We start from the raw sequence: 26,198 nt of genomic DNA, 5'->3' as shown, positions 1-26,198 counted from the left end.
GGTGCAGTCACATGACGGTGCGCGGCGCTGCGGGGTGTTGCTGGTGGGGGCGGCTTGTGGCGGCGGCGCGACCATGGTGAGGGGCGGTGGGGGGCGGCCGGGTCGCGGCGGGAGGGGCCGGCGGGCGCTATGGGGTGCGGTTCGCGGGAGCCGGCGCTGATGCCGCCCTCGCCGCCGCCCTCGCCGCCGCCCTGTGTGCGGGTGGGAGGGGTCCGGCCCGCGCCCGCCGGTAGCTGAGGGGCAGGCCCGGCTGGCCGGGGTCGGCCTGGGCCTGGGGGCTCCTGCTGGCTGCCGCTTGGGAGCGCCGTCAGCGGCCGCGCTCGGCCGGCGGTGGGGGCGGGCCGGGCCTGGCGGGGTGGGGGGACCGGAGCCGGGCCCGGAGGCCGCCGCGCGGCCCGGGTGGGGCTGAGGTGAGGGCTGGGCCCGTTGTGTCCGCGGTATCGGTCGCGACCGTTGCCCGCGCTCCGCTGCTGCGGCGGGTCGGTACAGGTCGCTGCTTTACTGGGTTCAGCCGAGTTTGCTTGTAGGGGCGCAGGGGAGGGAGGTGTTCTTGTTAGGGAGCCGCTGCTGCACTTGCGTTCAGAGTTTAATGTATTTTAGCGTGCTGCTTCTATCGTAAACCCGAGGTTATGTCATTTCTGCTGCTGTGCATGTGTGCTCTTGTTGTCCACGCTGCAGTCTGCTGTTCAGTTATTCCTGACCCTCCAGGACTGCTATTTCAAGCTTTCCTAGTGAACCCCCTTTCTCTTCCTGCAGAAAAAACGGTTGTGTGTTGGTGGGCCCTGCTCGATAAAGCTGGTCTGGAACAAATGTTGATGTTTATTAGAGAAGCAAACCTGAAATTTCAGTATGGGAATACCTCTTATTAGGAAATGCTTTTAAATTTTCAATAAAAATATGGTGACAATCAAGTTTCCTGGTAAAATAGAAAAGTCTACTTGTTTAGTACGTGTCTTCTGTGGTATTTAATATTCAGTAAAATTTTACACAGCACTTGCTATAACCGTTGCAGTGTGTTGATTAGCCTAGCTGTGGAGTATAGACAGCACTAACAGGATCTAGACAGTGAGGCAAAACCCGAGTGCTTTATAAAGCAGAGATTGTGCATTTCCTAGGCTTTTGGGACAGCCTTTCTTCTTAAAGTTATGCGTATGTTGGTATAAGTTTAATGCTATATCCTCTAGAGATGTGTGTGTGGGCGAAACCTGTAATATAACTTGAAAAATAAATGGAAAATATTCAATTGGGTGATGAGAAATGCTACATCTACTTAGACAGCGGTCTCTGTCCCCCAGAGAAATACTTTGTGGTAGTCACTAACTCAAGAACGATACAACTTTCCTCTGTCACTTCCATGGAAACTGGCCTGAGACTGCTCTCGTGTCCTCTTTCTAAGAATAGCTGATATCAGGTGGTTCAGGAAAAAATAAACTTCTAGGTGTTAAACATGGGATAATCCCCTGTACGAAATTCGGCTCCACTGCCATTTCTTGTTGCCAAGCTTGTTTTAAACCTCGAAGCTAAATGTTTAAGTACCTTTAACAAGACTGATTTTTAAGAGGACTCTGGCTGTTCTTGATCATCCCCTGAATAAAAAGTCCAGCCCCTTGATTCTTGTTAATGTCTTATGGCTTCCTGTGGCAGTACCAGTTTAAACATGTGAAAAATGTTTTCTTCCCTCTGGCTCATCTTTGAGCTCCTATACTGTGAGATATAACAGAAGTTCTGGAGTTGCCTTCAGTATTGCAGAGTAACGGTTTCAATATGATATAAAATACTGATGCATTTTTTTGTTAATTCCAAGCAGCTCGGTGACTTTTACAGTGATGTATTGTGTGCACCCAGGCTTCATCTGTAGGCTGACAGTTGTCTTGATCTGCTTCTGTAGCTAACCCATCTTCTCTCTTGGGTAGCATTCATTTTAAATGTCTCAGTGGTGACTGACTGGTAGCTAGCCCTAATAAAGTCCAACTAGGAGGAGGTAGGGTAAATCTAATGAACTTTAGATTGGAACAGAAGCAAAACCTTCTACTTTGTAGTATTTATACTCTGCATCCAACTTAAGATATCTGTGTCGCCAGAATCCAAGCTATTGGGTAGGCTCCACAAGCTTGCCTTGAGTTCTGCTGTATTTCAATACTATGTAATTCTTTCTACTGAGTACTGCAATTTACAGGTTTTTTTAAAAATGGAATGAGCATCTTAACTAGTCAACATATTGACCCAAAATTATAACCATCTCCAGAGTGCAGCTAAGTCTCAAGTATGAAACTAAGTATGAATTTTATATAAGTCTTCTCATGGAGATGAGTGGTGGAAAATAAGTAAATCCTACACAATAGATGTAAAGTTCATATTGTATGCTCAAGAACAGTTGCTATTATGAGGATAGGCACGGTCCAGAATAACGTTTGTTGCTGTGATAATACACTTTTGTAACTGTTATCTACAGGATAACTTGTATTACCCACTCTGATTAGCCAGGCAGTAGACTTCTTCCAAGCTAGTTCTGGGTTTAAAAAAAATTCTTGTTTTCCAAGGCGACTTACAGTTCACTAGCTTTTATTTAAAAAAAAACACAAAGAAACAAAACCCGAAACAAACAAAAACCCACACCAAAAGCCAGCTCTCCTCACCCCTCTGTCAAATTCAGCTGCTTGTGTGTTGGGACTTCCATAGCTTGCATGTGGTAACTTATGATAGTCCTTTCTTCAAAGTTGGAAAAAGGCTATGGTCTGTTGTACAGAAACTGGTAGTGCAGCTGAAAGAGGCAGTTCTCTGTCCCCTCCTCGCTGCCCACTGGCTTCCTTGTGGCTTCAGCAGAAAAAAGGTTAGGGAGCAAGTAAAGCAGAAAACTCTGTTCACATCAACTCTCCTTTTTTCTTCAGCATTTGCAGTGTACCTAATGGGGATAAGGCATTTCTAAAGTCTAAATGGCTGCATAATTGCTATAAATTGCTTATCTTGTGTTCATGCAGGAGTTTATACCTTATTGTACATGCTGTTGACAAGGCAGGACGTTCTGTGCCTTGGTTACAGAGTACTGCTGCTTTTCTCCAGTGTCGAAGTATCTGCCACTTCAAAAGCTTATGTTCAAGACTTTTGTTTGTAGATTGGCATAGGACTCTACAGCGCAGTTGCATTTTTGATAAAATAACACTTGAAAATAACATCCTGTGTTATTAGGTTCCTCATTTGAAGTGGAAGATACAGAAAATAAACAGCTTTATTCCACATTGTATCTGACAGAAGAACTGGTTTCTGGTTTGGTGTGTGCCCTGCTAACTGTCATTGGTAGGCTTTTGCTGTACGTTCTCTTTACCTCAGTTGCTTTTTGCTACAACTTCCTCAAACTTCTGGCATATGTATCAGGACATGTGTATCTTCATGTGATCTTGTGCATCACTTGGTAATAACCAGGTTATGTGCAGAAATGCTCTAAAATTCTGAAGCTGAAAGTAGCTTGCTTTCTGAAGTAGGAAGAAAAGGGTAAGCTGATTGAATATTCAGACTTTGAAAACTGAAAAGTAAGAAGGTTGGAAGTTGTTCAGTGGTGTTGCTGTTAACATGTTTTCTCTTCATGTAGAAGTAAAGCTGCTGCAAACAACATCTCAGACTGCTTTGGTTGTACACTTGTTACAATCAGTAGTAGGTTATATCGCTGCCTGTGCAACTGTAAAATACTGAGATTGTCTTTTCTTTAGACATGAAGTGCAGTACCCTAGTAGTAAAGACATCTTTGTTTATACCAATCACCTTTTCAGTCTCCAAATCGGAACAGATATGAATGTAATTTTAATCTTGAAGAGCTATAGAAGAAAAAAATACGGTAACATGGAAATGCTTGTATCAGTGAATTCAGTCCTGTACTTACTACAGTCCCAACGTTGAATACAGTGTGGGGCCTTGGTGCTCAGATTTAGAGCAGAAATGGAAATACTGTCAATGTCTTCTGTTGATGCAGACAGAATTTGATGTAAAGCTGACTCTTGTTCATCATAAATGGGAAAGCTAGGTCTGATAGAGCAAGGCTCTGAAATACCATTATTTCCCCAACTGTCACTAAAAAACCAGTGGTTAAAGTTGCATAAGAAAGTGTATACCTTCAGTTAGATATCTCTGATGAGGTCATTATTTGTATCATCTAAAGCAGTCAAACTTGTAGTAGCCATTATGATTTAACCAGTTGTTTTCACACCAAAATTAAGGAGACTGATGTGTGTGCACTCTGTCAACCACTTTTTGGGGCTGTAGCAAATGTTATGTGTTTCAATAAATGCTTTAACTTGGCGTTGCTGTCAAAGGCTGCCTTTTCACACCCCTACTTGCAAGGTTTTATGTGGTTGTAGGGTGAAGTAGATGAATGGTAAACTACCAATCAGCTGGGCTAACGTTCTAGCTTATTTGATGCTTTACAGCCTAAATAGCTCTCCCAGCACTGTGTGGCCCCACAAACAACTGGGGATGGAAGAGCAGGACTGGTAGCTGCGTAAGCTTAATGCCCATTAGAAAGGGGATTTAGGAACTTGTGGCTAGTGTTAATGTTACTCCACTGTTTCTAGCTGTGCTTTAATATAGGGATACCTGGTGTGGTCAGAGCGTGTGGTATTCAGCTCAGTAGTGACGTGTCTTCTCTAAAGCGCTAATATGCGTTCAGGGGACTGTAGGGTGACACATGTGCTGGCATAGTCATAATTCGGCAGGTCTGTTACATGATGCTTTGATATTGATTGTTGCACACTAGTCCCAGCACTGTCATTTTCTGTTCCTTGAAAGTCTGATCTGGCATGGTACAAATAAAGCTTAGCAATTACAGCAATATTCTGTTGGCAGAATGTACTTGCTTCACAGTTGGAGGTTTTCTAGAGTTCGTAGCTATTGAATTGCCTGGGAAATAGGGTCATCTGGCTATGGATACCACTCTCACCTTATACTTCAGTCATTTTTGGAAGACCTGCACTTTATGTGATTAATTATAGAGAGCGCTTTGTAAGAGGTGCAGTGTCTCTAATTAGAAGAGGTAGGTTTTTTCTGTTGACAAAATAGGCTTGTTAATTAGTTATTGTGCATGGTTTGAATATTACTGAGGCACATTGAGTCACGGAAGTGTTGATTGGAAGGAACCTTTATTTCATATAACCTCCTGCTTGAGGCAGGATTGTCAGCAATGTTAGATCAGATCAGCCTTGGTTTTGCCTAGCTGATTGAAAACCTTCAAAGGCAGAGATTCACTGCCTATTTGGGCATGATCAAGGCAAGAACAGTATTGCATGGCGCTTGTCTGATTTCTGTATGTGAAAAAGGATAGTGGGGAGAACAAGGCAGAGATACTGTTTGCCGTTCTTATTAGGGAGATTCCAGTTGCAGAACAAAACCCAATTAAATATGGGAGAAACAGATGTGCCAAGGCAAGTTGTTGTTAAACTAAACCCTCTGTTTTAATGAAGACCTCAATTTTAATCTCTCATCAAAAGATACTCATGAGGACTCCAAGCATGGGGTGTGTGGGAGGAGTTGGTACTGAAGATACTGTTTTTAAGAACATTAGAATGATGTAATTCATGGTCTGCTAGCTTGTTACTGAGATTTAGTTAAAAAGAGGAGACCAGGTACCTTCTGAACACAGTGGATGAGAGGAACATGTATAAATAGTTGAGAAATTACTGAAGCTACAGGCTCGGAGAACCTGCTGTGCCAATCACTGTGCATGGTATTTGTCAAGACTAGCAAAGATGTAATTAGGACACAACATCAGCACTTTTATCTTTGTCAATATTTCAGAGAGGCCATCTGAAACAAAAAGGAGAGGCTGGGAGCCTCTTAATGAGGTGCTGAAGACTGGCCTAAACAATAGGTGGATGGTGGTGTTTCCTTGTAAGGTGTTAGGAGGAAGGCACATTGCAGGTGGGGACAGCATTAGGGGTTCTGAGCTAGGTAAATCTGGACATCTTAGAGGGTAATGCGTGTAGAAACTAATCTCATCAGTCTGGTAGAGGGCAGGGAGCAGCTGCAGTAGGAGTATTATTGCTGGGTTGGGGGGAAACTTAAAGCTATAAGCAATGGATTTAATAATGTAAGAAAATGCAGTGTGATCATTGGAAAAGCAAAAGGTGTTGAAAGTTGAAGGCCTGGAACGTGCCTCTTTTGAGGAGAGGTAAGAGGGTCACTGGGACAAGTAAGGGACATGAAGAGTTGTTGCTTCTCTTCAGTTTTCTGTTGCTTCCTGCAAGTTGCTTCTAGCTTCTGGAAAGCACCAACTGTACTTTGTCCTTTGCTTATCTGAAACTTGTCCTTAACAGAGTTGTGTGGCTCAGATAGTAGTTAATTGAACTTGTGAGTACTGAAAGCATCTGTGCAGTTGCAGTGTGTGTGGTCTGGGCATTGCTTTGAAGCTCTGTGTCAAGAAGTAGCAATACTTCCTCTCAGCATGGTGATGTCTTTGCATTCTCTTGAAGCTTTTTCTTGCCAGATACTTGGACTGGATTCTTGACCTCTAAATGTTAAAAGGGAAAAGTTGACCCTGTTGTGTGCCTATGGCTTTGCACTGCAAGAAGCAACAGTGCTCGCAGGCTACCCATAACCTTTCTCCTCCCTGCCCTCAGGTTTTTCGGAGTACTGGGAGCTTTCTCCCTTACATGTCATGCAGCTATTTCTGATAACTCTTGAGTGGTCACACTGCAGTGTCACTTGCACTGTGTTCTAAACTACAGGAACCCTGTTTGAAACAAGTCATAAACAGCTTCATAAAAATAATTGAATTCTGTTTTTTTTCCTCCAGCCAACAACACAGCAATCTCCTCAGGATGAACAGGAAAAACTCCTGGATGAAGCCATTCAGGCTGTGAAGGTGCAGTCTTTCCAGATGAAGAGATGCTTGGTAAGAATGTGACTTTAAAATGCAGTGAAGCTTCTTGTCTGCTGGGAGTACAATAAATCAGCACTGATCTCTAGTGCTGTGAGGAAAATTAACCCTTTATGGGTCTTTCTGGCAGAAGCTTTGCAAATAAATGAGGCAGCTATTCGATGAGAGTGAACCTTGAGTATTCTTTGAATGTGTCTTCCCGATTTTTGCTCCAGTGTTAGACAAGATAAATTAACCTTTATAACTTATGTGCTTGCATTTAAGTAAACCTAAACTGAGAATAAGCCTGCCATTTGACATCAGAAGGTTATTACTCAAATTCATGGAACTATGTGATGAGAAACTATTATTGTTTATGTTCAACATACTGTTGTTTTTTCCATGTAGTCTTCTCTTGGCATGAACCACAGACTGTGAGGCTGCTAATGACTTACCTGCTGCATAGGATAAATTTCGTAGTGATTAATTGTAGACTGATGCATAAATTCTTCTATGACTGGAAAACACCATTAGCTAGGGTTGTGCTGCGATCTTTATCTTGAAATTGTAGCCAGTGCAGGCAGATGATGTCATCAAGTGTAGCTTTCTTGGGTTTGAGAAGCCTGTTTTTATTTGGAGAAACTGCTTAAAGTTGCAATGAAAACTTACATATTGCCATATATTTCCACATGGTTAGTCAAGCTAACTTTACAGCCAAATGACGGTAGCAAGAAAGGTAACACCTCTTCCAGCTTTATGCTCTGTGGAATGCTTTTGAAATCTTTGAAGTAGCTGCAGCTTAGCTTTTCACTGCTATGTGTAACTCAGTGGCAATATACTAAGTGGATCACACCAACAGTTCCTTCTGTTCTCCCCCAAAACTTAATGCTGCTTCTTATGGTGGGTTGAACAAGTATGCATAGGTGGTAGATTAGAAGTTTGTCCTGTATTTTGTGATGCCAGGTGATTATATACATCATAAGTGTAAGTTATATGCAGCCTAATAAACTGTGGCTTTCGGTAAGCTGTTGTTCTTGGGTGAGAAGTAGGGGAAAGGAATCTAATTCTAACAGTGGTCTGCTGGCAGTGCATATCCTCCGTCTGCCAGGGGTTTCTTCATGAGATCTGAGCAAAACAACAGACCAGATTGAGGAGGGAGGGAGTCTGTTCTGTTTTGCTTGCTGGATAGAATCTGAGTGGTGGGTGGAGATTTCTGCATAAGCAAAATTTTAGGGTTTTTTTACCCTTAGTATTACAACTAGCACTGTAGCTCTCTTCAGATACTACCTTCAGGTATAATGTTGCACTTAATTAGGATGGGCAATGTAGTACAAGCTAGAAACTAAATCACTTGATTTGAGTTAATGCTTTCCTGATGTTTACTTAATCTTTGTGTGCTTTTTGAAAAAGGTAAAAAAAAAAAAAAGCCTTCTAAAATACTGTAGCTGCGTAGTATTATTTCTTACAGACTATTCTCTCTTTCTTCCTCTAAAGGACAAAAACAAGCTCATGGATGCTCTGAAACATGCTTCCAACATGCTTGGTGAGCTGCGGACTTCTATGTTATCTCCAAAGAGCTATTATGAGCTCTGTATCCTTTGAAGAGGAAACAAATAGTTGAAATGCTGAATTTGGAATTAAATGTTCATCTGTTTTTTGGTACAGTGATGTCTCATTGGTCTCAGATATTTTCTAGCACTTTTCTCCTCAGTATTTAGTTATCTGGATATATTGTAGGAGGATATACACTTATTTGCTCACTGTGTAAGTTCATCTTTTCCCATTGGTATAAAGCAGGTCTCTAATGTCTTGCATATCTTCCTTTGGGAGGTTTCAGGAGTCTAGGTCTCTAAAAATATCAGCTCTGTAAAACATCTCTGTTTGCATTATGCTACCCCAAAAATCTGAAAAACCAACTTATTTTTTGCCCTTCATTATTATTATCTTAGCTTCTAACCATAAGACAGTGCCTGGATGTATTAACTTGTGCATACTGTGGTATCTGAAGAAGGGAGCCTTTTCATGAGACTTGGGAATAGAATGTGGATATATTCAAATATTTTCTCTGTGCGTGGGTGATATTCTTCTGTGACGCATAGTATGCCTTTACTCTGTTCAGTCACATTCATTTGCTCACTATTTTATTAGGGTTCTTCTCCTTTTCTAATATGATAAAAATGACAATTGAACACTTGTGGTTAACTTTGCACATTTATCCCAATAGTGATTTTTGTTTCAGAAGTACTACCTACCTAAGCATGATTGTATTTGGTATAGCATCTTTCCTCCTTGGTGTGAATGAGCAAATTGCTATGTAGACATTCTGACTTAAAATCCTTAACTATGAGAAAAAGACATGGCAATTTCTGATGAACTACACTACTTAGAAGTTTACCTGACAGATGAATTTGCCAAAGGACGGAAAGTGGCAGACCTTTATGAGCTAGTGCAGTATGCTGGAAATATTATTCCAAGACTGTAAGTGTGTATATGTTAGTGCTGTGGGTTTTTTTAAATTGGTGAATAGTGGTCAGGCCCTGGGTTCAGATAATGATTGACTCTGCATTCTTGCTTGACAGCAAGAATTCGGTTTGCAATGGTGAATAGTATTTCTGCATATCTTAAGAGTGGATTGCTATGAGACTTCTGAGATTTATGCCAAGAGTGCAACTGCAGAAAGTCAGTTCCTCCTGCCACTGTGTTGGTTTTGCACATGACCAAGATGAAAGCACTTTGATCTTGGAATAAAATTGGCTTTTGAGTAAAGAGCTGGTCAGTGGAAGATTTACCAAGTACCACGTTCTGATCAGTGAGATTGTCTACACATTTATTAACTTTTTCTGTTATCTGTTAATGAACTTGTACCTGAGGATCTAGGTCTTAGATTCTCACACACAGTAGATGCTTCGTAACAGTCTGTCACTTTGGAAAGTAAGAAGTGTGAAAAGGAAGCTGAAAATTTCTGTAACTTCTTAAAAGCTTTCTGATTCTGAATATCTTTTTTGGCTGTGTGTTAGCATGGTAGAGATGATACTGGAAGGCTTATCTTTAAATATGCGACCATTGGGCTGGAATAGATCTTTTAGATATTCATGCTTGGTATTGCAGATTTTAATACCTGACCTTATGTTCGTGCCAGGAAGAGGCTTTGGAGACACCAGACTGCATCCTCATGCAGTTTCTGGAGTTTGGCTAATGACTTCCGCAATATCTTTACCCCTCTGCGTAATCATTTGAGTTGTCTTCCTGCCTGCTTGATGTAGGCTCTAGTTCTCCCTGATGAACACTTCTGGTGCTTTCATGGAGGTTCTGTGCACATCCATACATGAGGCAGAGAAGTGCACAGGGAGGGTTGAGGCCTCTAAACTGAGTATGTGAAGGTTCTGAGCATTGTATGTTTTCTCTCTTAAGCTGAAGGGTAGTCCAAGTATACTGGAGCACCAGTCCTTTGCATCTTGCATGTTACGTCTACCAGTTGATTAGTATAGAGATGCTGAAGGAATGAGTTCAGGTCTGGGGATTTCTGAAGAGCATAACAGCTAGACTACTGTGTGAAAGAGGCTTAACTGCTTCACCATAATAGATTACTTATCTATATATGCCAGAGCTGTTTTCCAGCTTAGTGGAATACTGGAAGTATAGACAAGCTAGTCTGAGAGCACTCAGAACCTATGCATGCTCAGCATTTACACATTCAGTGTATAAAGCATTATAATGAGGACAAGTGTTTGTTCAGACTTGCTGTGCTCTGTAGCAGAGGAGAATAGGAGTTGAAAGCTGACTAAATATCCAAAATTATGGGACCTAGATGATATTTTATTGCTTTCTGTGCTTTGGTAATACTACCAGGATGTAAGAAAGGAACCGTTGCCTTTAAGTATGGTATTGTTACTTCACAATTTATTGTTTGATTCTGTGCCTTTTGCAGGTATCTCCTGATAACAGTAGGTGTTGTCTATGTCAAGTCATTTCCACAGTCCAGGAAAGATATTTTGAAAGACCTGGTGGAGATGTGCCGTGGAGTACAGCATCCTCTTAGAGGCCTCTTTCTTAGAAACTATCTCCTGCAGTGTACCAGGAATATCTTACCAGATGAAGGCGAGCAAGCAGAGTAAGAAAGATGGGCTATAACTTTAAAAAATTATTGTTTTTAACAGAACATATTTAAATTTTCTGTATGACTTCCTTCAGGTTTGAGAGAAGTAAATATGTTAGAACTCTGTAGACTTGACAGCTGTTTTGTCCATTAAAAACTCCCTTCCGGAACGAAGGTTTCTCACACGTGAGGATATGAACCTTTCTTATGAACCTAGATGTGCCACCACATACTTTCCCACCCTCCTACCTTCTTAAAAATTGGATGTTCACCAGTGGATGGAAGGATGAATGCCTCTGACAAGCTTTTCCTGTTCTCACTTGCAGTGAAGAAACTACTGGAGACATCAGTGATTCGATGGATTTTGTGCTGCTGAACTTTGCTGAGATGAACAAACTTTGGGTGCGAATGCAACACCAGGGCCATAGTCGGGACAGAGAGAAAAGGGAACGAGAAAGGCAGGAACTGAGAATCCTAGTAGGAACGAACCTGGTTCGTCTCAGTCAGTTGGAAGGTGTTAATGTGGAGCGATATAAGCAGGTGAGGTGTCTGTCCATCTTCTCTGACTTCTGTTACTTTTTCAGGATAAAAACAGTTTGGACATTCAGATGAGCAGCTTGAAGTGTTATAGCTATGCTAAAAGTTCAGTATCCTGTGCTTCTCAAACTCTTCACCTGAGGAAAAGTTCTGAATGCTAATGAAGCTGTATAATGTGTTGTGAGGCTAAGGACATGACTAGTGCATTTTTCCTGTAAGCTTTTCTGTAATGTTAGCAAGAAATTTTAAAACTTTCCTTCCTGATTCCCATTTTACTTATAGAACAATGAGTTGGTTTAAAGGATGTGTATACATACAGTGTTCTGTGATAGACTTTACAAGTTAAATGAAGCTATGCTTCCCAAAGCATTGAAGAGAACTGTTATTGCATGACATGACAGTCAAGCAAAGGTATTATTTAGAAGTCAGTCCCTTGTAAGTTCTACCATATAGCTGCTGAAAACTATTTTGAGCGGTACTGCTGAGACCCTGAGTAGAGGTATGTGCCAGCAAAGCTAGTAGCACTGACTTAGTAAATCAAAGCTTGCAGGTTATGTAATGTATGAAAGGGACAGATGTCAGAGACCATTGGGGTTTTTTTCTCTGAAGGATGGAACTGCTGAAAAACAGGACTTTTTATCAGAAAGCCTTTATGTAAAGAATAAGCTAAGAAATGTTAGAAATACTGCTCTGCTTGGATTAAATGCATATGTGTGAATATAAACTTAGAAAGTAATCGTAAAATCACTGCAAGAGGTTTTTTCCTGTTTCAGATTGTTCTGCCTGGAATATTGGAGCAAGTTGTAAACTGTAGAGATGCTTTAGCTCAGGAGTACCTCATGGAGTGCATCATACAGGTGAGCTGCTTAAATTCAGATGCAGTGATGGGACACAGGGAGACTCCTGTACTCTTAGTCAGATTCAGGCTACTTTCACCTCTTCCTCACGAACTAGAAAACATCACTGGGACTCTTACACAGTGGCTTGTCCCATAATTTTTTTTTTACCAGATGGGCGGAGTGGAGATGAATCCATTTTGTGCTCCTTCTGTTGTGGAAGCTTGTAAGCATCTGAGCAGCAGTGCCTGCTGTATGAATTGTAATAGATAGCTGGGCCTTCAAGTTACCCATTTGTCTTGCATCTCTTGCTTCATGCGTTTACCCAGCCAAGGTCAGCTTGGGGAACCCTAAAGCCTTCGTAGGCCAGACCGTATTTACTATGTGGCTATCTGCTTTAGAATTACTCTGTTGCATTTTACTGCTGTGTAACAATGGGCAAATTCAGTTTATAACTTGATGACTATTGATCTAAAACTTCAGGTTTTCCCAGATGAATTTCACCTCCAAACCCTGAACCCATTTCTCAGAGCCTGTGCTGAGCTGCACCAAAATGTGAATGTGAAAAATATAATTATTGCTTTAATTGACAGGTGAGTGACCAAGGGGGTGGAAATTGACTCAAAATTAAGTTTGTGTTGTGCACAAGCGGATGATAATTCTTCTAGCATTTGAAAGCTTTCAATTTGTAATATTGCTTAACTTCACTGTTTCTGTGTCTTTCCATCAGCTGTAATTAAGGCTGTGAAGAATATTATTTCTATAGCTTCTGCTCTCTGGACTCTGCTTTTACAGCTTCTAATGAAACCTGCTTTAAGAACTGATTAAAACTAGTAAACAGATTAAACCAGGAAACAACCCATTTAGTATTGACCAATTTCATATTTCTGAACTAAAGTGGCACCAGTGTTCTGCTTGACAGCCATATTGGTCACAGGTACTTCTTGAAAACTTGAAGATCCTAATGGCTAAATCGTATATCAAGGATACTTTGCCTTGCAATTTTAATCAGAGAACATAACGCATGCATCTTGATGAAAGAGCTAGTAGGAAATGGATCTACCTTATTAATTCTTAGTTTACCACTAGCTTCCTGCTTGTTCTCCCAAAAGTGTATTTTTCCTGTGGAGATGCTGCTTAAAACTGCTTGCATTGAATTCAAATGTGGGGGAGAAATTGCAACTGAAGATTTGTATCCTGAAAGGAAGCAACACAGAATATCAGTGAGTCACCAGTACTTTCTTACTGCAGAAAGGAAGAGCACTTGCATGGCTTTTTTGAAGCCTCAAAAAAGCCTTACACTTGCACACAAACATACGTACCTTTGTATATCTGATCCACGTGTGGACTTCGGTTCCATTGGAACCTTGAGTCCCAGTGGCATTCAGCAATGAGTAGGGTTGTTGTGGCTTTGTTTCTTTATCTTCTCTAATGCCTGGAGATGGAGCATGTATATTATGCATGACTGGTATAACTTAAGATCTTGAATTTTTTACTGAACAAATCTGTAGTTTGTTTTCTTCAGATTACATCAGATCTGTTCAGGTCTTTGGTCTTATTGGAGTATCTCTTAAGTATTTGTGCATTTGGCAGAAAAGCAGCTCTGCCTTCATCCAGAGATGTTCACAGGAATTAATTTTGCTGCTGTGGCTGAGATTTTTTCATAATTTTGTTAGCTTTAAAAAAACCAAACCCCACAAAATCCCAAAATCCCAAGAAGCATTGCCTATAACAATATAATTCTGAGACTGTCTTGAGACTGCTTTGAACAGAGGCACAGGATCTTTGGCTAGCTTTTTACATTAGTGTGTAGCAATGTAATTCTTGCAAGAAGGCTTTTCTCAGGTAGCTTTTGCTGTCAAGCCTACTTAGAGGACCTAAACAACCTTGGTATTACCTCCACAGTAGGTTTTCTATTCTTACTGTTACAAATAACAGTAATAAAACAACAGTAATAAACTTACTGGCAACGAACCTGCTGCCCTCCTAGATTTATTGCTACTGTGTTTTGTTGGGCCACTTCAGTGTCTTCCAGAGCCACCTTATTTGGCTATAGGACAAGCATCAAAAGGTGGCAGTGTGACGATTATCTTTTTTGTAGTATGGCAACTTGTGCTTTTGACTGTAATGTTGCGGCACATGTTGGAGGATATGAGTGGATCAGTTCTTGGAATCCATGCATGTAGGGAAGATGTTGCTCTTGTGTTTGGGTTAGAGTTGTTAGGTGCGTTTCAGTATTGTGTAGTTAAGATGTGAATCTGCCCCTTACAGGCAGTGCCTGTTGGCATATTTCAGCTGGCGTGGGATAATTGAAACTGAACATCAACAACTGCTGAGGAAGCTTGTGAAGCTTTAGTCCCTATTCCCATGGGGCTTTCCTTTTAAAGGAATCTTTCTGCAAATAGTCTTGCTGCTTTGGGATCTTTCTTGCCTTACTAAACCATTCATAGCTTTTAATTATGCTGCCATCTGCCTGCAACTTGATCATACTTTGTAGCATGCCGGCCTTACCCTCTGAGCTGTTGCCAAGAAAAGCTGCCTTCTCCCTTTGAAAAAAGGCAGTGATTGTTCCTGGCTGTAGAAAGTCTGCTTGTTACCACCCTAATGAAATATAAGCATAGTTCAATGTTTATTTTTCCTGACAGTGAAGTATTTTGGCACCTGAACCTTTTCTTACCTGCCTCTTTGTTTTAGACCCAGAGTTCATTCAGAATCAAAGTTTAGAAACCCTGTAAGAAATAACTTATAATAATTTTAATCAGGTGCCTTTTCCTAAATATACTTGTAGGTCTTTCTCTAATTAAGATTAGAAAGCACAGATAGCAATGCTGAGCTTTTTAAGGTGCAGGTTTGGTAAGGTGCTAGCCTTCCTATAGTGGTGATTCTTATCTTGTGTCTGATTTCTGCAAAAGTGGTGGTTGGCATGACTTTCTCCTGTTACAGATAGAGAAACCACATCTTTTGGATGCTTGCTGGATAGCAATCTCTTCTCCCCCCCTCCCCCCCAAAAGTATTCTTTTCCACTTCAAATTTACTTTGTGTTTTGCCCTTTGCAAACAGTGGAAGTCCCAAACGTGTTCATCAGTGTTTGGAGAAAAAGCATAGTTAAGTCAGCATTTTCCTCTGTTTTTTCTCTGGAGATAGTTTTGCAGAGAATGGTGCTGGATGTCTGGCTTCAGAAATACTGTTGAATGGATGCGGGATATTTGCTTTTCTATCAGCCTACTCTATACCTCTTTCTCTGCTGGACAGAACAGAACACTTGCTGCTAGCTGAAGAACAAGGATTATTGAAACACCGTCCTTGTTCTTTCTTCATCTTGCCATCTCTGTCAGCACTTTTCCAGGACTGATATTTACCAGGCTCAGTTGCTCTTAAGTCTTCTGACTTCTCTTAATTTCCTTGTTGCTTGTAATAGAGCTTGCAAATACAGCTAAAGGACTTGCTTTTTCTGCCAATGTCTCTTTCTGGCCTGATCTGAGGAGTGGGAGGACTATACTGACTGAGCTGCTTTCCTTTATCTGTTACCAGGTTAGCTTTATTTGCACATCGTGAAGATGGGCCTGGCATCCCAGCAGATATCAAACTGTTTGACATCTTTTCACAGCAGGTTGCTACTGTTATACAGGTATGCTGTGTATTCTTGCATGCAGTTTTGGCTTTTTTTTTTTTCCCCAAAGTTATGTGCTTTTTTTATCAACTCGGTGCTGTCTTAAATTTCAGTCTCGCCAGGACATGCCCTCAGAGGATGTGGTATCTTTGCAAGTTTCTCTCATTAACTTGGCTATGAAATGCTACCCGGACCGTGTCGACTATGTTGATAAGGTGTTGGAGACAACCGTGGAAATATTCAATAAACTTAATCTGGAACAGTAAGTAAATGTCTCTTGCATTCTCTCTGGAGTGGCAATTAGTACTCTAAAATCTTGACTTCTACATTTCACCGTACTTGGCAGCATAGCAGATACATATGCTCTGGATGTGTAAGGTTACTGGGCCAAGCCTGAGAGGATCATGATAAACTACTGACTAACCAGGACTTGCTCACCTGTGCACAAATCCTACTGTATAGCTGCACAGCTACACAATGTGTATGCCACGCTGTGTGTAGTCATTATCTATTCATCCCTTATGGCACTCTAGAGTTCTCCTCTTGCTGAATTTGCAGCTATAGTCTCTGCTTCTGCTATCAGCAACTTAAAATGTGCAGTTTCCACTGTATATCCTAAAGAGCAAGATAGGACTTGGTTTGATACTTTATTTCCTATCTCCCTAGCAACAAGCTGCTTAAATGTTGTGGTATACATCAGAATTTGTATTGAGGCAGACTTTAAATCTGTCTACGTGTGTGAACAACTGATTAATTGTGTGTTTTGCATGTGTTTTCTTTTAGTATTGCAACAAGCAGTGCTGTTTCAAAGGAGCTGACTAGACTTTTGAAAATCCCTGTTGATACTTACAACAATATCCTGACAGTTCTGAAACTAAAACATTTTCACCCACTCTTTGAATACTTTGATTACGAGTCCAGGAAGAGCATGAGTTGTTACGTGCTTAGCAATGTATTGGACTATAACACGGAAATTGTGTCCCAAGAACAGGTATGGCATGTTAACTTAAGTGGAAATTCTAAGTATCTGAAATACTGTTTGAAGACTTGGAAACGCATACTAAGTGACTTCATTCAGGACACATTTTTCCCCACCTGCGTGCCCCCACCTCCCCATCTTATTAGCACAGGCTTTATCACACTTAATAATTCTACTCATGTTCTTAAGTATCTCGTTGCATATTTTACCTAACCTTATCTTAGAGACTACTTCTGTTAGGGTTGAACAAAGACCCCGAATCCCCTTAAAACTAGGCCTATTACCTAAAGAAGGCTGGATAGTACTTCTGGAATCCAAATTTCCCCTATGCTGCTGTGTTGTCCCGCTTTTGTTAAGAGGGACCCTTCTTCAGGGAGTAAGGCAAATATGTCCTGAAGTATCACCAGCTGCTCATAGACTTTCCTTGTGCTTTGTCAGCACTATGAATGGCTGTAAAGATGTTCCCAGTTGCTGTCAACTTATGCTTATAGACTACTCTGGTTTAAACAGAGCTTGTATTGCCTTTAACAGGTTGATGCTATCATGAATTTGGTATCCACGCTGATCCAGGATCAACCAGATCAGCCTGCTGAAGATCCTGACCCTGAGGACTTTGCTGATGAGCAGAGTCTTGTGGGAAGATTTATTCACCTTTTACGTTCAGATGACCCTGACCAACAGTATCTGGTATGGCGATTGATGCTTCTGAATGCTTGTGCTCTCTTAACTGTCAGTTCTTGCATTATTTAATATGCAAGAATTTAGTGTAGCTGGGAGCTGGGACATCAGTGCTCTGGCACTACAAACTCAGTAGAAAACATTGTATGACACCTTTAATGGTAGTGTGAAATGTTTATTTGGAAAAAGCAGGCAAGGACGTAAAAGCATTTGTGGATTTAAACTTTTCATCCCATAAGGGGGCAGTTTGGATGCAACTGTGTTAGTTTATGGTTACTCTTAATTAACATTCTGACAAATTCATATCGCCATCTATCTAGAAAGCAGCAAGCAGAGTTTTGGAGCACTGTGCCACTTGCATTCTCTTGGTATCAAAATATACAAAAAGCTCAGAAAATACAGTTCATGTGTTTGGACTCAGATTTTAGTGTAAATATACAGTCTTCGTATAGCCTGTAGTATACTGCTGCTTAGTGGGTACAAATGTTTTTCCTCTCTGCTTGGTCCATCCTTAACAGCAGACTTGATATGGCCTTGAAAATTATGCATTATGTTATTTCTAACAGTTTGAGTTGATCCATCAAAGCTTTGTGTAGCTCTCTGATGTTAATCTGCTATTTCTGACTTTAGTTTATTTGAAGTTTAAATGATCTCCCTGTATAGAGAAGTGTGTGTTGGGGCAGAGGGACAGGGATATTCTGTCTACGCAAAATCCGTTGGAGAAGCTGGCAGAAGATGTGCTGAAGTTGGATGCTGTTACAGAGCAGCAGCAACTAGTTAGCTGGAGTCAGAACTTAGGCCCGAGTAGGGACTACTGTGAAGTTACAGTTAATGTGCCTGAAATATAATTGGTTGACTATGTTTTGAAGTTGCAGCAATGTTAGAGAGTATAAACAGTGACAAAAGACCAACATGATCCAGTAGAAGCTATGTACAACATTACTGACGTTCACTTAGCTTGAGTTTGAAATACTGTATTAAAATAGCTTGCTTGAAATGTAGAGCTTTGCTGCAACTTCTGTAATGGGGAGAAGCATGACTTTAATGCCTGTACAAACATTGGAGAGGGTTGCATTTCAGGACCTGCGCTTCATTGACTGCGTTATTTCTGAATATTGCTGGAGGAAGGCAGGAAGATCAACCAGGTTCTCATTCGTTTCAAGAACTATATGGGTTGATTACAGCTAGCAAGTACCATTATTCATATAGGAAAAGCTGAGATAATGGCAGTTTGTTGAGGTTTTTTAATAGAGAACAAAGCTTCCCTCAATGGATGCTGGCACTAAGGGAGTTGATGTATTTTTACCCCAAAAGACTTTGTATAGCTAGAGATCTTGAAGCTGTTTTTGCAAAGCTGCTGAACATCAGGCTGTCCTCTTTCTCATCTAGCAATGCTTAGCTTTAATCAGATTGATCACCTTTAAATGCCATCACAGGACTTGTCAAACTACCTTTTGTATAGAATTCTACTTAACACCTTTTGGTAAAAATGGTTAATGGCTTCTTGATGAGCATCACAAATGGTTGTATCAAATTTTCCTATATCACAGGAACGGTAGGAAAAAATCTGAGACTATGGGATTTTCATAGTTCTTTCATGGTGTCTCACTTTCATACAGAATGCATAATTTAAAGAGATCAGAAATGTAAATTCAAACACCTTAGTGCATTACAAGCCAAAGTGGCTAATACAGTGTATAAAGAGGGAAGACAGATTTGTATTTATTTGTTATTTACATGAATTCTAGATGTAATCTAAAAATGTTTGAGCTTCAGTTCTAGTGCTTGTTTCAAAGTGGTAATGGGACTGCTATGACCAGAAAGCAAGGTAGTACCTGGCTGTAGTAACTAGGCATCTTTGTTCTGAAATGTAAACACACACACAAACAATAATCATATCTGCTAGAGATCAGAGTTAAAAAGTGTTGGTTTTATTTCAGAAGTTTGTGTAAAATATGACATGTCTGAGTGTTGTCCCCTTTGAAAGGGAGTCAGGTTATTACAAACAACAAACATAATGTTTAGCTTGCTTGGAACAGATTGATTAATTTTTCTTCTGATACTTGGAGTTCTTGCTATTCCCAAGAATTCTGGTTATGAGAATACATGACTAACTATATCAATAGATAGAAATAATCCCAAAATAAGGGGAAGAGGAGAAGCTAGCAGAACAAACAAGTAGAGCTCCTTAGTCCCTCTCCACAGATTTAGAACAAGGGTGATAGGCAGAAAAGTATCACGTTCATGTTGTGTGTGCAGCTTGTGCTCAAAACTGAAAAAGGCAATAAAAGAAGCTGTCATTAATGACCATAATGAAAAACTAAAACCAGGAGAAAATGGCAAAAGTTGCAGGTATTGCTACCAGAATGTGGCACTATAGTCTCTCTCAGAGTATGAGAAACATTTTTGACTTATGTGTTTATTTTCATGAACTTGGTTTCTTTCTTTTTCCTTTCTTACAGGCTATTGTAAGAAAGAATAGTCCTTTTTGTAGCTTCCATTGAGTTGAGGACAGAATGTATCCGAGGTCATTATTAAATGCAAGCTCAGGCAACTTCCATCATGTTGCACAATCCAAAATGTATCTGCAGTTAATATAGTACAACAAGTGTTGCCTAACACTTATTAAGCAGCTGTAGGAAAAGTTTGGGCAGATAACACATAAAAAGCTACAGATACTGCACAAATTTAATTCAAGTAAAGCAACTTGTATGTAGTCCCCTCAAAATACTGTAATTTATCTGATGTAAACTCTATATCTGTCTATCTGCTCTTGTTCCATGGAGCGCAGATTAAGTTATAGATGCAAATAACATCTCTTTCAAGACTTCTGTAAGCTTACAGTGCTTTTGTTTTAGATCCTAAACACTGCTCGGAAACACTTTGGTGCAGGTGGGAACCAACGTATTCGTTTTACACTACCACCACTGGTTTTTGCAGCATACCAGCTTGCTTTTCGCTACAAAGAGAACTCCAAAGTGGTAAGTTGACCTCTAGGTAAATCTTGTATACTTCCTTATTTTTGACTTTCTGAAAAATGCATTTCATCTGGCTACAGTATGCTAAGACTTGATACAGAATGCTAGGGTTATTTTGCTCAAGGCAGATTTTTATTTGAGGTGTGAATGCTTTCTAATTTAAGGAGGATTTTTATCAATTCATATTAAATTACTTGAGCACTTGAGGAATGGTGAAGCAGAAATTGGCTAGTTGTGTAAAGGTGACTGATTATGTGTTTTTACATGGAGATCAGAGAACTACGACACTGCAAGTGGTGGCATGAAACTGATTTAAATCTGGATATTGAAATTCATAGACTTCTAAATCTGTAGCTGTACTGTTTTAATGTTTCTGAAAGCAAGTTCTTCTTTGCAGGTTAACTTACATGGTAGTTTTAAAAGTGCACACTAAAATAATCACTGATCCATTTTGGCCTTTTAGTGCTTTCTGATTGAGAAAGTTAGCTTAAATATGTATTTTCCCTTATTGTGGGGAAATAAGTTAAAATGCTGTTTGTTAAAACACTCTTCGAAATCAATATTTTTAAATGCAGTGACTGACTGCATAGAATTTTTTCTCCACTTAGCTAATTAGGCTTTTGCTTAGTTACGTTCTAAGCATAGCTGTGGTAACTACAGCTCAGCATAGACTTCTGAGGAAGGTTTCTATGAACTGGTAGGAAAAATGCATGTGAGTTTTTGGGGGTTTTTTGGGTTTTTTTTTTTTTTGTAAATGGAAGAAATAATTTGTGAAGACCCACTAAGGCCAACACAGTATTGCTAGGGCACTCACCACTACCTCAGTAAATAAGTGGCTGGACTGGCATGCAGAAGACAATGGACTGGAGCACTTAACACATCTTATTACAATTTAGATTCTCTTTTCCTTATAGCAATGGTCTTGTTCAAGGTTTGACTTGTTTCACTTCTCTAGGATGACAAATGGGAAAAGAAGTGCCAGAAGATCTTCTCGTTTGCTCATCAGACCATCAGTGCTCTGATCAAAGCAGAACTGGCAGAGCTGCCTCTCCGGCTCTTCCTACAAGGAGCACTGGCTGCAGGAGAGATTGGCTTTGAGAATCATGAAACTGTGGCCTATGAATTCATGTCCCAGGTGAATGTCCAACCATTACAGTTGTTGTCCTATGCTACCTTAAATTTGGCTTGGGTAGGTTTCTTGAACACTGAACCATCCAGCTGTCTCCTACTCACATAGTTGGTTCACTGGAGGAGTGTAGCTTTCACAATATAAAATGCTCCTTCACTGCTTCCAAGACTGTCTACCAGCTCCTGTTATCTGGCTGGTGTTGCCCTGACCACAAGCACTCTTCGGAAGTTCTCTAAAATTTGCAGTGTTCACAACTGCCAGGCTGGGTTTTGCTAATTAAAATCCCTGTATTGAAACCTATTATAAATGATGAAAATACACTTAAACCTGTAACGTGGTCTTAAGCCTTACTTGTTGCAAAAACCTTCCCATCTTCCCCATCAGATAAAGAACCAATGTATTTAACATTATCCATGTTGCAAGCTTTGTCCTAATCTTTCCTCTAATACTGCTACTAATGCACGTTCTTAAACTGAGTTGCTGATAACCCCTTGCTTTTCCTTACTGTCTAGTATCAGTTGCCATTGTAGCACAATTCTGAAGGTGAGAGCAGTGTGACAACTATGTTCCTTCTGTTAGAGATATGGTTCAAGACTTTTAGTCTGGTGTGTTCTCTCAAGGCTCTTCATCCATGTAAGAGCAGTGCACACGCTGTTCTTACCTACTCTGTGGTCACCGACCTACTACTCAATTTCTGCTCTGTTCTTTTGTGTGTTTCAAAGGACCAAATCCTTTTCAGGGATTACTACTTCTACTGAAGTTCCTTATTTGAACAGACGCTTGAAATGAGGAAAACTTCAATCTTCAGATTATATGTAGATCACATTTGTTTACTATGACCACTTAAGTAAGAAGTATTTCTTGCAAGACTTACTTCCAGACTGTGGGTTTAACTTGACTTTGACACTCACAATGAAAGATCTTTCTTCTTGCCTGAGGTTTTTAACAAATGTAAAACTGGACATTTTCTTGCCACGTCACTAGCAGGTGTGATTTTTTTTTTTCCCTGATGTGTTCTAAAGCAGTGATTAAGAGTCTTGCTCTCCCACTAGGCCTTTTCTCTATATGAGGATGAAATCAGTGATTCAAAAGCACAGCTGGCTGCAATCACCTTGATAATTGGGACATTTGAGAGGATGAAGTGCTTCAGTGAGGAGAACCACGAGCCTCTGAGGACTCAGTGTGCGCTGGCAGCCTCTAAACTCCTTAAGAAGCCAGACCAATGCCGGGCTGTGAGCACTTGTGCCCATCTGTTTTGGTCTGGCCGAAACACTGACAAGAATGGAGAGGAGGTAAGAATAAAGCAGCAGCAGTGTAACACATCCTACCTCAGTAACATAGTTCTGCCTTTGTTCTGAAGGCTCTTACATCTAAAGTGCATATATCACCTAATGATGTAGATTTGGTTAGAATGTATTCTAATACATCAACCTTCTAAATCTCACTGCAGTATAAGTTGCATAAATACAAAAGTAGAGAAAACTCAAATTTAAGGGTGGAAGTACCACACAAGGTTTTGCGTGTCAACTAGTTTGACTGGTACAGTCTGCATTTTGTATGTGTTTATTATAGCAGCTGTTGGTTGCATATGAACTAACAAACTTCCAAATTAAAGGTTAAAAAAAACCCAAACAAACAACTGTGTTCTTTAGGGCTTGTCACATAAGCTGTTGTAATTAAAGAGCAATGTTTAAAATATTTTTCTCAAAGTACACATTAGTGTACATATTACAGAATTGAAGGCTTTCAACAACTCTTAATGTTACTGCCTGATTTAACAGAAAAGTTAATAAAATTGGTGGCAGTCAGGAAAGGTAAGCTTTCAATGACTGCTTGTTCTGCAGTTTGTCTAGTGTTGTGTTTCTGTGGTAGGCCACCAGGTAGTGCCATTTATGTGCCAAGGGAAGAGACAGTGGAGCTCCCTAAGGGTCTTTTGTTTCTTGTAACTTTTGGGTTTTTTCTCCTAGCTTCATGGAGGAAAAAGAGTGATGGAATGCCTAAAGAAGGCTCTGAAGATAGCAAATCAGTGCATGGACCCTTCTTTGCAAGTCCAGCTCTTCATAGAAATTCTGAATAGATATATCTATTTTTATGAAAAGGAAAATGAGGCAGTAAGTAGAATTGTATTCTCTCTATTGCATCTTTTTTAAACAGCATTTCTTTAAGCTTTTCACTCACACTTATACATTAAATCGTGTCTTTTCAACTTGCTCCGTAACCTCTCATGAGAGGCACAAGTTCTGGTAATAACAGAGTAGTCAATTCTTGATATGCTAGTAAAATTGTAAATAAAACTTTGTTCTTACGTGGGGGAAAAACTTCAAACCTTTGCAGTTTAGTTATGAACTTAAATATCGTGAGACTTGGATACCTGAAATATCTATTAGATCAAAACTTACTAGGACTTAGATGACAAAGTACTAAGATTCTAACTTTAGAGGTACCTAACTTATATGTACATATAAGGGAAAGAAAATTCTTACGGCTGTTCATGGTCACTGCTGAGTGTACCACAAATGGCTGGTGTAAGCTTTAATTTCAAGAAATGGATATGACATCTCATGTACCAGCTTAAATTTTGAAATCTGATACAGTAGTTACCTCATACATTTTCTGTTGGTACATAACTAGTAAACTTATCCAGTTTGTAAAAGCTGCTCAGTCAAGTAGAGATCCACATCCCATCTGATGTCATTTGATCAAGAGCAGATGTTGATGAATACCCTGTAGTTCTTGAGAAACTGTCTAAAGAGATTTTAGGGATTTGCTGAATTTCCAGCAGCTGAACTGGCTTCCCACTATAGTAGTGCACTAGTTTAGTAGATGCTGTATCTGATGGAGATGAAAACAAAACTTTGAATTTCAAGCACTTGGCAGATATAAAAATAGTCCCTGGATACAGTGGTGGTCTGCAGTGCACTTTGTGCTGTGGTATGTAGTGCTGGACTTGCAACCATAGGCATTCGAACTTTCCTCTGTCACCAAGAATAACTTCACTTGGTCACTGAGACTAACTTCACATGAGATATTGCCATCCTGACTGACTTTAACAAGAAACAGTTTATGTTAGAGTGTATAGACAATCTGATTATGTGCTTTGTTTGTTTAAAGCTTTTTAAATTTGTATTGAACAAACTGGAGAGAAATGCTGCGGTAAAAGTTACAAAGCTATTGGGTTAATGACAAGTTCTTTTCATTTGCTGGGATGGGGGAAACTCCACAAAACTCTCAAGTCAGAATGGTCCTATGAGGAACAAGAGAAGGCAGCATCCAACAGTTTGTCTGCATACAGTCTTGCCAATATTTCTAAGAACTGTCCAAATACCAGTAGTTTAGAGACAAGTCTGTTAAAAGTAATGTCTATGCACTTATACAGAGGTCTTGTTGATGACCTCTGTTCTGTTTATGTTCTCGTGTAGGTGACAATTCAGGTTTTGAATCAGCTTATACAGAAGATAAGAGAAGATCTCCCAAACCTTGAGTCTACTGAAGAAACAGAACAGATTAACAAACACTTTCACAACACACTGGAGCACTTGCGTCTGCGGAGGGAATCACCGGAATCTGAGGGGCCAATTTATGAAGGTCTTGTTCTTTAGGAAGATACACACTGTACTTAATTCTTTTCATTTACATACTGTATGGTTTTTTTTAAGATAGATTCATAGGTTGTGCCTTTCAGAAATGTCAAGTTAAGTTAACATTCATGTGTTCAGTCTGGCACTTCAAACACCTGTGAGTACTCTTAACAAATTTGAAAGGTTGGACCAGCAACTACAGGTTTCATCAGTTAGCATGGCTGAAACTTCTTTGAAATCCACGTGACATAGTAGGGCTCTTCCGGTTCTGATTTCTCTTCTGTCTGTTTACTGTTGCTTCTGTAGCACTAGAGTTCTAAATTGGCAGTGACTGTCATCTGAAACTGTGTCTGATCCTTTACAGAGCATCAGATCTTTGGGATTATTGTATGTCAGATTCTGCTTGTGCTTTTCTTTTAATGCAAGTTAAGACTAAGTGTAATATTTTTCCCTAAAAACTAGAATATATTAATGCATGTTTGGAGAGTTTTAAAGTACCATGTTCAAAAACAGAAGTTATATTTTGCATATTAAGGCTCTGTGACATTCAGTGAGGGCCAGTACTGTGCACAGGGCATATTTATCAAGATAATTTTCTTCCAAATAGTATAAAAATAGAGAAATTGCAATCTATATAGATATGTATAACCTTCATTACTGTAAATTTAGGGGAAAATGCATTACACAAGTTTATTCAGTATCATGATTTTGCACCAGTGAAACAATAAAGTTGCTATTAACACCTGTTGTTTCATGTCTCTTCAGAGCCCACTGAACCCAATGCTAATGTTGAACCTTCTGATAAAAACAAAGGAACTTCTGTTTTGTAGGGACAGAAGAACCAAGGCATAGCTAACCTGGACAAGCTGGGAGGCTGCTACTATTTTAAATATAGAATTTTATAATTCAAACCCAGTGTTTTTCCAAATGATGCTG

At 40.0% G+C, this 26,198-nt stretch overlaps 1 protein-coding gene across 1 annotated transcript; it reads left to right on the top strand.

The window, feature by feature from the left end:
- Positions 1-9: 9 nt before the first annotated feature.
- Positions 10-26,004, top strand: VPS35 (VPS35 retromer complex component). Its single transcript, XM_054840820.1, has 17 exons — positions 10-76; positions 6,779-6,877; positions 8,336-8,432; positions 9,196-9,319; positions 10,770-10,952; positions 11,264-11,477; positions 12,248-12,331; positions 12,794-12,903; positions 15,842-15,938; positions 16,034-16,182; positions 16,704-16,911; positions 17,431-17,586; positions 20,436-20,558; positions 21,511-21,690; positions 22,737-22,976; positions 23,652-23,795; positions 25,104-26,004. Exons 1-17 carry the CDS (start codon positions 74-76, stop codon positions 25,281-25,283), a joined length of 2,391 nt encoding a protein of 796 aa, XP_054696795.1. The 5' UTR covers positions 10-73; the 3' UTR covers positions 25,284-26,004.
- The last annotated feature ends 194 nt before the right edge of the window (positions 26,005-26,198 follow it).

Source organism: Grus americana, chromosome 13, assembly GCF_028858705.1.
Source record: "Grus americana isolate bGruAme1 chromosome 13, bGruAme1.mat, whole genome shotgun sequence".
Taxonomy (NCBI): domain Eukaryota; kingdom Metazoa; phylum Chordata; class Aves; order Gruiformes; family Gruidae; genus Grus; species Grus americana.
This window is presented reverse-complemented; position numbering and strand designations above follow the sequence as displayed.

Excerpts from the sequence above, each read along its gene's own strand:
- VPS35 (XM_054840820.1), top strand. Across the intron at positions 10,953-11,263 it reads GATGAAGGCGAGCAAGCAGA|TGAAGAAACTACTGGAGACA; the intron begins GTAAGAAAGATG and ends TCTCACTTGCAG. Across the intron at positions 12,904-15,841 it reads ATTATTGCTTTAATTGACAG|GTTAGCTTTATTTGCACATC; the intron begins GTGAGTGACCAA and ends ATCTGTTACCAG.